The sequence below is a fragment of the Polistes dominula genome, unplaced genomic scaffold, assembly GCF_049000335.1.
Source record: "Polistes dominula isolate Pdom_NZ unplaced genomic scaffold, Pdom_raw_medaka contig_82, whole genome shotgun sequence".
NCBI lineage: Eukaryota > Metazoa > Arthropoda > Insecta > Hymenoptera > Vespidae > Polistes > Polistes dominula.
Window position 1 is genome coordinate 2,261,271 of NW_028301046.1, and position 14,132 is coordinate 2,275,402.

Sequence of the window (14,132 nt, forward strand, 5' to 3'; positions counted from 1 at the left end):
TTAAATTCATCTTCATCAAATATATTATCGATAATTTAATTTAATTCACTGTAAATTCATCTTTATCAAATATATCGTTGATAGTTCAATAAATATATATATTATATTTTATAGTTATTATTATTTTATTATTTTATAGTATTATATAGGATAATTATATATATAATTATATATTATTATATATATTATTAATATTTTAATTAATATTAATAATTAATATTATATAATTTATTATATAATATTATATATTATATAATAAATTAATATTAAATAATTAATATATATATATATTTTATTATAATAATATTTAATTTAATTTAATTTTTATATATATTATTATTATTTTATAAAATATATTGTATTTATTTTATTATATATTTATATATTATATTTGTATTTATTATTATATTATATTTTAAAGGTACCTAATATATTTTATAAAATATATTATATTTATATTTATTATATATTTATATATTATATTTATACTTATTATTATATTACATTTTAAAGTTACCTAATATATTTTATAAAATATATTATATATTTATTTTATTATATATTTATATATTATATTTATATTTATTATTATATATTATATTTTAAAGTTACCTAACATATATTATATAAAAAAAATATAATATATATTTTATAGTTATTATTATAATAAAGTTATTACTAATAACTATATAATATACTATACATATAAATCGATTACAAAGACATTTACTTAAAAATATAATTCGAACGAGAGGATACTAAAAGAAAAAAAGAAAAATCAACAAATATAATACAAAATTCGTCGATACGAACTTTCGTCACCGGGTTGACCTAAATTAATTCGTTCGAGAAAACAAAATTGTAATAATAATAATAATAATAATAATGAAGTAAAATGAGAACAAACGCGAGCGTTAAAATACAAAAAAAAAATAAAAAATAAAAAATAAAAAATAAAAATAAAAAAAAGCATCTACAAGGTCCGCATTCGCGTTAAGAAAATAACAAGCAAGCCGGGAATCGTGGGAAAGTTCATAAAGAAGTAAGCTTTAAAAAGAGATATTCAGGTGCGTACGAATGTGTGTATTCAAAAAAAAAAAAAAAAACAGAAAAAAATAAAAAAAAAAGGATTGTAAAAGAAAGATGACTACTACTACAACTACTATCCAACGACGACAGAAAGACTACTACTACTACAACTACTGTTAACACGTCTAGCATATCTTTATCTTTATAATTTTTCTTTCTTTTTTTACTAGGTAGATAGGAAGGAACCTAACGAAAAGTAAAATTCGTTTTTTTTTTTCTTCTTCTTTTCTATTTTCTCACTCTTTCTCTCGCTCTCTCTCTCTCTCTCTCTCTCTCGAGAAAAAACGAAATTTAAACGGAAACAAGGCGCGAAAACGTGGCGCGTTCCAGATTTCGTATTTTCTTTTATTTTAATTTTTTTATTTTTTTTTTTTTTTTTTTCAACGGGTTTTCTCGTCTACAGCAAGTAAGGGCTATGAAAACGTGCCACTTCTTTTGATCTCGTGTGCCGTTTCTCTTACAATAGGCTTCCACGATGTGCACCCCGGTTGTCTTCTTCACCAACGTTCTCCACTTTGTTTCCCATTCCAACACACCCCTTTCCCTCTACCTCTTCCTATTCCTCTTTTTACTTTTTTTTTTTTTTTTTTACCTTCACCTTCTCTTCCTTTTCTTTCTATTTTTTTTTCTCTTTCTCTCTCTCTCTCTCTCTCTTCGTTCCACCCCTTCATCCCTGTCACCCCCTTTACGTCATTAACAATATCGTTCGTTCTTGCAACCCAAAATTACACGCCGCAATACGAGAAACGAGTAACGAACTGAACACCCACCCCAAACTCATACAATAACAATAATAATTATTATAATAATAATAATAATTAGAAGAAAGAAAAGAATTTAATAATAGAAATAAAAAAGTAAGAGAGAGAGAGAGAGAGAGGACACATAAGTAAAATACTTCGGTGTCGTGTTTTGCAAGTTTTTATTACGAATGCCAAAACTGGGCAAGTTTTTTATCTTTTTTTTTTTTTATTTTTTTTTTCTACTCTGATAAGCTTTAGAAAATTCGTGGGATGATTCTCATCCCCCTTAAGCTTCCTCTGTGATTTTTTATTTTATTTTATTTTTTCTCATTAAGTATATATAATCAATTCATTACAAAATGTTTTATCTTATAATTTCGTGAGATTTAATTTTGAAGTAATTTCAAATAAAAATGTTGAATATTTCTTGAATAAAAAGTTACAAAGTTTTGTTAAAATTTATATATCAATAATTATTTATATTTATATAGATATGTATACAAATATTGATTGTAGTTTAAAATAGAAAAAAAGAAGGTAAAGTATGGTAAAAGTTGTAGTATGGTTGGAAATGATTCGAATGTCGTAGAAAGTAACGAAAAAGAGGGTGTGGTTTTTGACGTCAGACGTTGTGCACTGTTAAACTGAGAATTTCTCAAAGTCCGGTGGTACACTATTCCAGGTGAACAACAACGTGAAACTATAGTTCGAGTTTTGGTGGTGAACTAGCATTGTCACAGCTTGCCACCCGTATTTCAACGTGAAACTGACTGCATGTATTTTGTGCTTTTCGTGAAAATTCAAGCCATGTTCTTTGATTCCATAAACTTGTCATTCATTTACAATAATTCAATATGAATCTTTAATCAATTATTCGTAAATGCTTTGTAAGACATTTGTCGTTGAACTATTGCAAATAATCCATCAAGTATTGAGACTTCATATCAATTTTAGATGCGATGATTTTTATTTAAAACAAATTGACAATAATTATTATTTATATTTTAATTTAATACTCGATGTGTGTATAGGTGTTATTTTTATTTCAAATAAATTGTAAATAATTATTATTTATTATTTCTAAAATAGTATTATTTATTATTTATTGAGATATTAATTATTATATTAAATTAGTACTTTATTATATTAATTTATATTATATTAATTATTTGTAAATTATTATATTAATTTATATTATATTAATTATATTTAAATTATTATATATAAATTTGTCAACTATTTTATATTTATTTATATTATATTGATTATTTGTAAATTATTATAATAATTTATATTACATTAATTATTATTTAAATTTTTAATATTAAATATATTTCAATAAAAATAATAAGAAAAATAAAGGAAATATATTTAAGTAAAAAGATAAAAGATTAAAACAAGGAAAATGTGGTACCGTATTCTCCTAACAGTATAAGGTATATTTCGAATTCCTATCAGCATCAGCTGAGAACGTTAACTCGGGTTAGCAATATCGATGGTGAACCGATGGTGAACCGATCGTGAGTCGATGGTGAAACGATCGTCAGCCGGTCTTATTGAATCTTAGCCACCTTGTACGATACTACCGAGTAATAGCTACCAAATCCATTTGCACGAAGTGTCTTGAAAATAATCCAAAGCGAATTTCTAGCGTTCTTGTTAGAAGAAGGTAGAAAAGCTTTTCAATAGCTTTGATACAACGTTAGTCGTTTTCAAATTTCATTTCGACGTTTGGTTTGAAGGAACAAAAAAAAAACGGGAAAATCCTAAAGAAAAAGTATAAAGAAAGGGAATATAACCTTTTCCTAAAGTTGATACCCGAAACGTTTATCGAACTTAAAAGAAACGTGAAAACGTAAATGGAAAGAAAATCGTCACGGATAGTGGGTAAGACGAATCTTAACGCGAACTCTTCGAGCTTACTTCGATACTAACTTTTTTATACCTTTTTTCTTTTTTTTTTTTTCTTTTTTCTTCTCTACTTGAGGAAAAGGAAAGAAAGAGAAGGAGGAAAGAAAAAGCAAGCTAGCAATTTTATTCGTCCGCCAGCAACACACAGTAATTCGATGCAAATAAATGTTTGCTCTTTACCTTCTTCCTTTCTTCTCGTTCGATTCAACGAGGAACTAAAGTCGATCTCCGAAACCGTTTCTTTCTTGTCTCCTACGTTGAACGCTTTCGCTTTTCTTGACACTCTCTCTCTCTCTCTCTCTCTCTCTTTCTTTTTGGCATCCTTTGAAAATAACACCGAAGCTAAAGCGAGATCATTCGTTCTTTCATTCTTTCGATCTTTCTTTCTTTCCTTCTACGAACGTAGCTTTTCGTACTTCTTGACTTTTCAAATCGTGAGGGAAATAAAGAAAGATAGAATGATAGAAAGAAAGAGTGAGAGAGAGAGAGAGAGAGAGAGAGAGAGAGTGAGGGGTTTCTTTCGATAAAAAGAAAATTACTCAGCATCGCAAAAATCTTCTAAAGGGGAAAGAGACCCATGGTAAGACTTTTCCTGTTAAAAGGTTCAAGCGTAATATGGACGTCATTCTTATCCAACACGTAGCAGCACCCAGCACCAGTACCACCAGTACCACCAGCATCACCAGCAGCAGCACATTTTCACGAGAACCTGCATGTTGTATTCCATCTCTTTCTCGATTTTTTTGTACTTTTCTTTCTTTCTCTTTCTCTTTCTCTTTTACTACCCTTCCCACGTTCCCATCTTCTCTCATTCTCGCCTGACTTTCAATGTCTTTCTTCTTCATGCCGGAATGTAAACCTTTTGTCCGTGTCGTAGCTTGAACAGGTATATATCTATGCATATATATATATATATATATCGTCATTCTTTTCTAAAATTCAAGAAAAGCGTTTTCCATTTAAACAAGACGTTTCTGACATTTATTATTAAAGAAATGCATTTTTTTCTGAAGTTTCAATCGATATAACAATTACTATCATATAAAAAATATTATAAATATATATAGAAATATATTTTATATTTTTATATATATTTTATAAGTAAAAATAAATAATATATATCATAATAATATATATAATATATATAATAATATATTATACATTATATAATAATATATATATTATATTATGTATTATATATTATATAATGATAATATAATTATAATAATATAATAATATATATATTTAAATATTTAATTTAATATATATTAAAATATATTTTTTTAAATTTCAATCGATATAACAACTACTATCAAATAAAATAACAATTATAAATATTGTATTTATTAAACATACATCTTATTCATAAATATGATGATACATTTAAAAAATATTTATTTTATCAACCTCCAACAACCCCCCTTTTATCATCCAACTTACCAACGTTTGACAATTACCCTTCAAAACAAAAGACCCTTTAAACAATCCCATAGATTATAATATTATTCATTTAAAATTTCATTGAAATGTTTAATACCAACCTTCCAATAAGTAAAAACACGAACGAACTGCTTCATTTCAATGCAAACGTTATGCTCGTTTATTGTCAACTTGATATTTTAATATTAAACAATTTTCTTTTTCTCTTTTTGTTCAAAAAAGATTTGAAACGTACTCTCATTTCTATTTCTCATTCTCTTTCTCACTTATATCTAAGCGTACTTTTTCTCTCATTCTCTTTGCGAACGCGGGTGGAAGGTGTCTCCCTTTTTTCTTTTTTTTTATCTTTTATTTTTTTTATTTTTACCAACACACACACAGTGCACACGAGAAAACTAGTGTGGAGGAGTTTTCAACCTCGTCCCGTTTTTCTTTACACCACCCCTTCACCCCCTTCCTTTTTCCTAGCCACCTCCACTTTCTTCCTTTTTTTTTTTTATCTTTTTTCTTTTTTTTTTTTATTCTCTTTTCTACTTTTCCTTCTTTCTCCTCGTCATCTTTCTACTCTTTTTCGTGCTTGCACGCCACGCGAAATCTATTCAATTTACTTTTTTCTAGCAAAGGGATCTACTCCGACGAAAGAAGATGTCTCTCCTTTCTCTTCCTATGTTAAAAAGATAGAAAAAAAAAAAAGATTAAAAAAGGAGCATAATTGGAAGGACGACGAGCGAATAGCTAAGATCGTCCGTTAAAGTACACACGACGTTTCCAAGGACTACGAACGACTACGAACGACTACGGTGCTTAAAGCTTCGAAAAGGCTCTTTCAAACTTCACAATTTCGTTCTCTTAACGTCAAAAAAGATTTCCTTTCTGTGATTTTGTCTTTAACGTTTTATTTTCTTGCAACCTCTCTCTCTCTCTCTCTCTCTCTGTCTCTCTTTCTCTTTCTTGTTGTTTTTTCTTCCTTCTTCTTCTTCTTCTTCTTCTTTTCAAACTATACCCAAAAGGACTTTTAACGATCTCGACTCGATCTTTCTAACGTAGTTGAGAAAATACGTGGAACGATCATTTAATTAAAACGGTAATCTTCTTATTCTCGAAATAAACCAATAAAAAGTATCATACAATAGATGGGAAAGTTTTTTCTAGAAATGACTATAAAACAAAGGAAGGGGTGGGGGTGAGTGGGTGGAACAACGTATCGCAAAGATTTTTTACTAGAAAACACATACATTTGTACGTTTCTATTTAGTTAATGACTCAACAAAGTTGCTTTCATCTATTTTTATTGAAAATAACATGAAACTTTGTTTTAAAATGTATATATTATTTGTTACTTAGTTGTACGAATTTTGTTTATTGTATAAATCTAAGTCACATACTTAATAAGGTATTATAATTAATATCAAGTGTTCTGAAGATGATGTTACAAATATTTAAAAGTGTACACGTTTATGTTCGAAGAAAATACGTAAATACGTTCGTACGTGAGACACTTGATATCTAGTCTGATTTAAATCTTCTTAATATACATAAATTACGTGTCACGTTGTTTGTTCGCAATGGACTCCTAAACTACTACACCGATTTTAATCAAATTTTGCATACTATGTGCAGTTTCATCTAACTTGAAAGATAGGATAGTTTATATCTCAATTTATTGCGAATTATTTGTTTATTAACAAAGAGTTATGATTATCTCTGTTAGTTCGATAAGATTCTAACAGATGGTGGAATAAGGTAATTCGTTGACTTAAAGACATGTGTATCGGACTGATTTTGAGCCACAGCAACGCATGACAGGGCACACCTAGTATAATATATGTAGGAGAGTTTTAAGTGACGAAGATGCAGACGAAAAACTAGTATTCAGTTCTTTTCTTTATATTTTATTTTCTGCAAAGGAAAACTCTATTCAAAAAGAAAAGATTAGGATTGCCATAAAACCATAATCAAACCTAAGAATTATCGAGATATATTGGTTTGATGAAAACCCTTTGTGCAGTGTCGGGCCCATTGAGAGGTTTCGGATTCCTATGTAAACACATGCGATACCATAAAAAGAGATAACATTCCGATGTTCTAGATCAAGTTTTTTTATGCATAGTTTTCACTACTAAAAATCATAGACTGTACTAGTCAGTGGACTATGGGGTGGATCCTTATGCTATTGGTCAATAAGATTCGTAATCTCCTTCCCTCTCAAAAGGGGTGTAGGTCATTTCTGATATAAAATACGTGGAAAGAAATAATAGGGTAGTCGCAGTCGCAGTCGTAGCCATGGTTAGTCATCAGTCGTAACAGTCGCAGTTGTATTATAAGTCGTTATCAGTTGTAAGAATACAGTCGTTATCAGTTATAAGAATACAGTCGCTCATCTAAGTTGTAATCGTAAGATTGTGAAACTATTATTGTACTTTTTCTAATACCTGTTTTAAATATATGTTATTAGTAGGATTAAACTGGGTGTATGTTCACCTCGCACCTGTCACCCTAAATAAAATTCCTTATATATATATATATATATATATATATATATATATATCATATCATTTATTATTATTTTACATATAAAAACAATTACTCTACTTTTATTTAAATATGAACTTACGTGGCTCATAATTTGCAAAATATTGTTTCCATTAAAATAATGTACAACACATAATATACATTTCGTCTAGAAATATATTTTTTTAAACTAATCAAAAACTGAAAAAAATAAAAATAAAAAATAGAATCAAAAAATTATAAATAATATTACGAAGGATTAATCCTTTGAGTGTTAAATACTTTTAACTAAAATGTTTTGTAAAAACGGAATAATATATTATTCTAATAAAGATTCTAATAATAAATAATATTTAATAATTAATGTTTTTATTTCTATTTTATTCCTTCTTTTTTTTATCTTTGGTCAAGAAAAAAATAAAAAATAAAAACAAGTGTAAAATAAAAAATCAAACAAAAATTAAACGAATCTCGAAATATGAAATTGTCTTCGAATTGGTTAAAACGTTTAACGAGAAGAAATGTTTTCGATGGAAATGTATAAAAAAAAAAAAAAAAAACATAAAAAAAAATAAAAGAAAAACCATAAAGGAAGAAAATCAGAGAGGATAGAAAAAAAAAGGGAAGAGAAAAAACGAATCGAAAGCTTTCCGAGATTGGCCGTTGGAAAGAAGCTCGGTTTGGTAATATAGAAAACCCTGGGCTGGTTGGTTGGTTGGTTGGCTGGCTGAATGTTCGAGTACTAATCCTAGTGTAATAATGGCTTACGCGCTAGCAAGCTCGCAAGCTCGCAAGCTCACTTTTCTAGTAGCGAGGACGTGGCCAGTCCTCTACTTGACTCCGCAGTATTACCGACCACTTCTACCCTCATCGGACGTGACCTCCGACCCATTATACGATCCTTTTTATTCCGCTATATGATCCGTAAATCTTTTCGGCTTTTTCCCATGAATCACGGCTATACACGAAACATATATATATATATATATATATTTTTATTAGGGTGGTACTTATTTACATCATTTTGGAAATTTGTGTTTTATAATATATATATATATATTAATATCGTATTATAATTAATTTATTATATATTATATAATATAATATTAAAATTAACATAATAATTAAATTATTATAATAATATAATATAATACTTTAATTAATATAATTTATTATATAATTTATTAAATATTGTATAATTAATTTATGTTTACTATTATATATATATATATTATTTTTATTATTATTTATATTACAATTACATTTATTATATATATATATAGAGTATGATGGTACTTATTAATTTTATTATTATTATAATATTAATTTTTTGGTTCTTCCCCTTCCTCCTAAATATCATCTAAATAAATACAATTTAACCGAGACACCCTATAAGATTCACATAAAAAAAAATCCCTCGCGTGTTTTCATCCCTCGTTCTGCTTATAATTCCAGTTGCCATTGTAATATTTCCATATGAAAGGTTTAATCCCTGATCTGATCGATTTAAATGAAAATGCTACGATCTTTTAAACGAAAAAAAAAAAAAAAACGATGATCCTAAAGTCTAGAGAGACTGTCGGAGTAGATTAAAAGAAAAAAAAAAGAAAGAAAAGAAGGGAAAAAAGCCGAAAAATAAGAAGAAGAAAAAACAAAACAAAAAAAAGAAGAAGAAACGCAAAAACGCGACGATTTATTCGTGCGAATGAATTCGAACGTTGAATAAAAAAAATAAAAAAAAATAAAAAAAAAAAGAGAGAAAAGGGCGTGGAAGAATCATGAAGAACGAAAGGGAGGAAGGAAGGTAAAAGGGTTGGGGGTAAAACCTGCCGACGTAAGCGACCGAATAAAAAGAAGAAGAAAACAGGTACGGCAGAAGATATTGGTGGAAAAGAGGAAGAAGATGAAGCAGAAAGAAAATAAAATATACATATATATATATATATATATATATATATATATATATATATATATATATATATATATATATATATATAATAAAATAGAGGAAAAAAAATGGGAAAAGGGTTGGGGTAGAAGAGTGGCATCGAATGTTGCTTTCGAAATAGATACGAAGCGTTCTCCCTTTCCAAGTTGACTTCTAGTACGGAAAAGGAAGATCGTGGAAAAGTCACGCGCCCCGTTTGTCTTTTTTACCCTTTGCCTCTCTCCCACCCCCTTTTACCACCATCCTCTTATACAACCACTACCGAATAACAACTTTAGGCTTTGCTACTTTGCCAGCTTGAAACCAAATGCTATATACACACTACGGTATTAACGTAGTTCTTCGGTTTTCCCTTCTATTTTACAAAACAAATTCACGTGTTTCTCTTCAACCAACCATTTCTATTCAATTTACATATACACATATATATATACAGGAACATACAAACGTTTGTACGTATAAAGAGAGAGAGATATTTATTTATTTATGTTATTAGATACTTTTTTAATCTTTTGAATCATTTTGAATCATTTCAATTCAATTTACATATACACATATATATAGTGACTCAAACAATTGATCAAATGTTCTCACAGTGTTTCAATTTTGAACAAATTTGATCAATACGATACGATTTGTTAATTTTATTTAATTTTGATTAAAATGTGTAACATATTTAAACTATTTCTGTACTATGTGAACTACGAAAACTATTTATATATTATAATCAAATATTTTCTTACATTTCTTATTAAACTGTATTCAATTATATACAAATTTAAATACTGTGATAACATTTGATCAATTGTTTGAGTCACTGTATATATAGAGAAACATATAAACTTCTATATGTATATAGAAATATTTATTTATGTTATTAGATACTTTTTTCATTGATTAATATTAATATGTATTTTGCATTTTATTTTTACAGCGATAGCGGCATGGCCGAGGCAGGAACAACCCTGTCCAATAGCAGGAGACTTTTGCATGAACGGTGGTACCTGCCTATTTTTTGAGACTGTCGGTGAACCAGCATGCAGGTAAATACACAAACATTCATATTTTCTTTTTTCTTTCCATTTTTATTTATCCAAAGTTTTGGTAAAATCTTCCGCAGATAAGAAAAATAATTGTAATCACATTTTGTACACGTTTTTATCTCTGTATCGATCGTATTATTTTATAATAATATTCGAGTTTTTATTTATTCTTTTTTTCTAGACAATATTTTGTAAAATAATTGTCATCCAGTTTTTCTATTTTCATCTTCAACAGACTACAATTCAATTATCTACGAGATAGTTGAATTTCGAATAGTATTCTCGCGATAAACGAAGGATGAATATGGTAAAGTGAAAACGAGAAATGTCGAAATAAAGGTACTCTCCTCTGTCTCTTACTTTTCAATGGTCATTTTATTTTCTCGAGAAACGAAAGAAAATCGATTTTAAATATAAATGGACAGGATATCGACGCGTTAAACGTTTACCTTTCCTTTTTAGATATATCGATATATATTTTTTAGTGTTTCTACTATTACCAAAGAAACTTCTTACCTTTTCTCACGGTTGACTTCTTCACGGTGAAACTTCTTGGTTTCTTCTTCTTATCGAAAAAGAAGACACTGAATATAATACGAAATATTCTATGAAATATTCAATTTGTCGATAGAATTATATCATCTATATTATCTTATTACAAAATAAAAATTCAATGTACGCGATTATATTGAAATGATTGATATTTAAATGTTCGTCATTATTTTAAATAAATGAAGTTGAGTTATAAAAAACAACGGAGTTTGCCTGTTTTGTGTATCTTACGAATTAAATTCATACTCACGTGTGTTATAGAAAAAAATTCTAATGCCAAAATTATTCTAATATATTATACATACAATTGTACGATTATATAGAAATGATTTTGATATTAACATTTTCATCATTATTTTAAATAAATGAAATTGAATGATAAAAAAAAAACCAAAGAGGTTGCCTATTTCGTGTACTTTACGAATAAAATTCATACACACGTTTGTTATCTGAACAAACGAAGAAACTCTAATGCAAATAATATTATAATATATTATACATACTTATACATTAAATCCATCTATATTTCGTGTTGGTATAAAACAAAAGATTCACCGAAAAGCATCCACGTGAAAGCACTTAAAGCTTAAGTACATATCACGTGTACAAGTATATTCATATTAAACGTAGAACACGATTTATATAACATAAATATACATACGACTGATTCTATAACATTTAAATAAACTAACATGTAAAAACAGTTCATTTGTAAGACACTAGAATCCTGATATAATTATGAAAGATTTTGTCACAGTTTGGGAAGAATTAACAAAAAACGGTGTTAAAACGGGTTACTATTTGCAATTTAGTGTGAATATACATCGAAGAATAAATTGATCGTGAAATTCTGGCATACTTGTCACCTAGAACAAAAAAAATAAAAAATAGTGAAATAATACGGGTAAGGTAGATACATACATATATATATATATATATATATATATATATATATATATATATATATATCGTATGTATTTTACGTGGGTGCATTTTGACGTCGGTGGGTGCACTCGTTAAACAAATTTGGTGGACCAGTCGGCACCGGTTATTCGTGAGATAAAAGCTACACACTACCTCCCAAGAGAATCTCGTAAGCTTTTGTGAAGGTGAAAGAGAGATGGATAATAGAAGAGAAATAGAACATATGTAGAGAAAAGTGGGGAAGGGGGTGGGGGTAGAGAAAAAGAAAATAAAAAAAAAAAAGAACAAGATCAAAATGAGCGAACGAGTGTGTGTGAAAGAGAGTGGGAGTTGGTAGGAAGAAGAGGAGGAGGAGGAGGATGAGATGAGAGTATCAGAAACAAAAAAATAAAAAAGGGTTAGGTAGATAGAAAAAGAGTAGACGTTATGGCCTATGGCCAGGATAAAAGGGAACGTACACCACTATTACTACTACTACTACTATTACTACTACTACTGATACTACTGATACAACTACGGTGTCATCGGTTGACGAGGGTTTATTGGCTTTATCGAGGAATCGAGTCGTTCCCAGAGGAATAGAAGAAGAGAGAAAGAGAAAGAGAGAAAAGTCGACGGATTGAAAGGAAGATGCGTGACGCATTTCGAACTTTACGCGTGTGTTTCTATTCGATCGGAGTTCATCCAATGATCTGCAAAAAAAAAAATAAAAAAAAGACTAATAAATAAAAATAAAAATAAAAAGAAGAGAGCAAGAACGAAAGAGAAAAAAGAAAGAAAAAAGTATAACAAAAAACAAGTGAAGTATTTTATAGAAATCTTGGCTCACGTCCATTACTACAATATCGAACGAATATCGATCGATCGATTGTACGAAAGAACGAACGAACGAAAGAGAATATTCTCGAGCTTTTTTTTTTCTTTTTTGTTCTTTTTCGTTTGATTTCTTTATAATGCTACTAGGATGCACTGGGATACTGCAGATACAAGGCTGTGAAACATTGAAATATTTAAGATTGGTTTGTGGTTATTTTCAAAATTATTTAATATATATTTAGTTTTGTTTTATTTCTTTTTTTTTTTTGCTTCTTTTAGTTGGAAACATTTCAATTTGATTAATAATTTTTAATTATTAAATGGTATTATATATATATATCTTTATTTTTATTATAATTATTAATTATTAAATGATATTATATATACATATATTTATTTATATTAATTTATATATAAAACTGAATTATATATATTTTTATATTAATTATAATTATTAATTATAAAACCGTATTATATATATATATTTATTATATATTATGTATATAATATCAGAATTGATTATAAATTCATTGTGTAATAATTTTTCCCCATAATTTTGTTCTTTGACTCATCGACAAATAACAAAGTACCTCAGCCAATTAGAAGATCAAGTTTAAACCGTAAAGTTTATCTAACAGAACCCGGAAACATTCGGGGGTGGGGGGGTGGTAAAATGCGAACGGAACGGAAATTGTATATAAATACGACTGCAAACAATCCCCTTCACCTCCCACCCTTGAATCCGAAATGCACCAGAATGCAAACTTTTTCGATGTCATCTGGCCAAGTAACGCTCGTAAATCTCATTCTCGAAGGTACTTTTGCGAAGCTCTCGTACGCCAACCAAAACTCCTTTTATATCCTTCTCCGTTTTCCTTCCATCCAACTACTGTATTCCCTTTTCTCTGAGATCCTTTCACCTCCTCCTACAACTCACCTCCTCCTCTCTTTCTCGTTTGTTTCTCTTATCCAAAGTCTCCTCTTACTACCACTTTCGACTCGTTAACTTTACGCTTTTACACTTCTTATCGTTTCAAAGGGACAAATTGCCTAATAAAATATCACTCCTGAACTGAAACGACGATTTTAGTATGAAACCAGGAATAATATTTTTTTATATCTTGAATAAAAAAAAAAAAAGAGGACGGAGGTAAA

General features: G+C 28.4%; 1 protein-coding gene across 2 annotated transcripts in view; it reads left to right on the forward strand.

The window, feature by feature from the left end:
- Nucleotides 1–14,132, forward strand: part of vn (membrane-bound neuregulin protein vein) — a 305,343-nt gene that overhangs the window by 226,946 nt on the left and 64,265 nt on the right. For both annotated transcript variants that reach the window (XR_016177589.1, XM_089175429.1), the window contains exon 4: nucleotides 10,577–10,685. Coding sequence is in view for 1 of the 2 variants with exons in the window: in XM_089175429.1 (XP_089031555.1) it covers nucleotides 10,577–10,685 (109 nt within the window). In the remaining variant the exon portion in view is untranslated. The remainder of the gene's footprint in view (nucleotides 1–10,576; nucleotides 10,686–14,132) is intronic.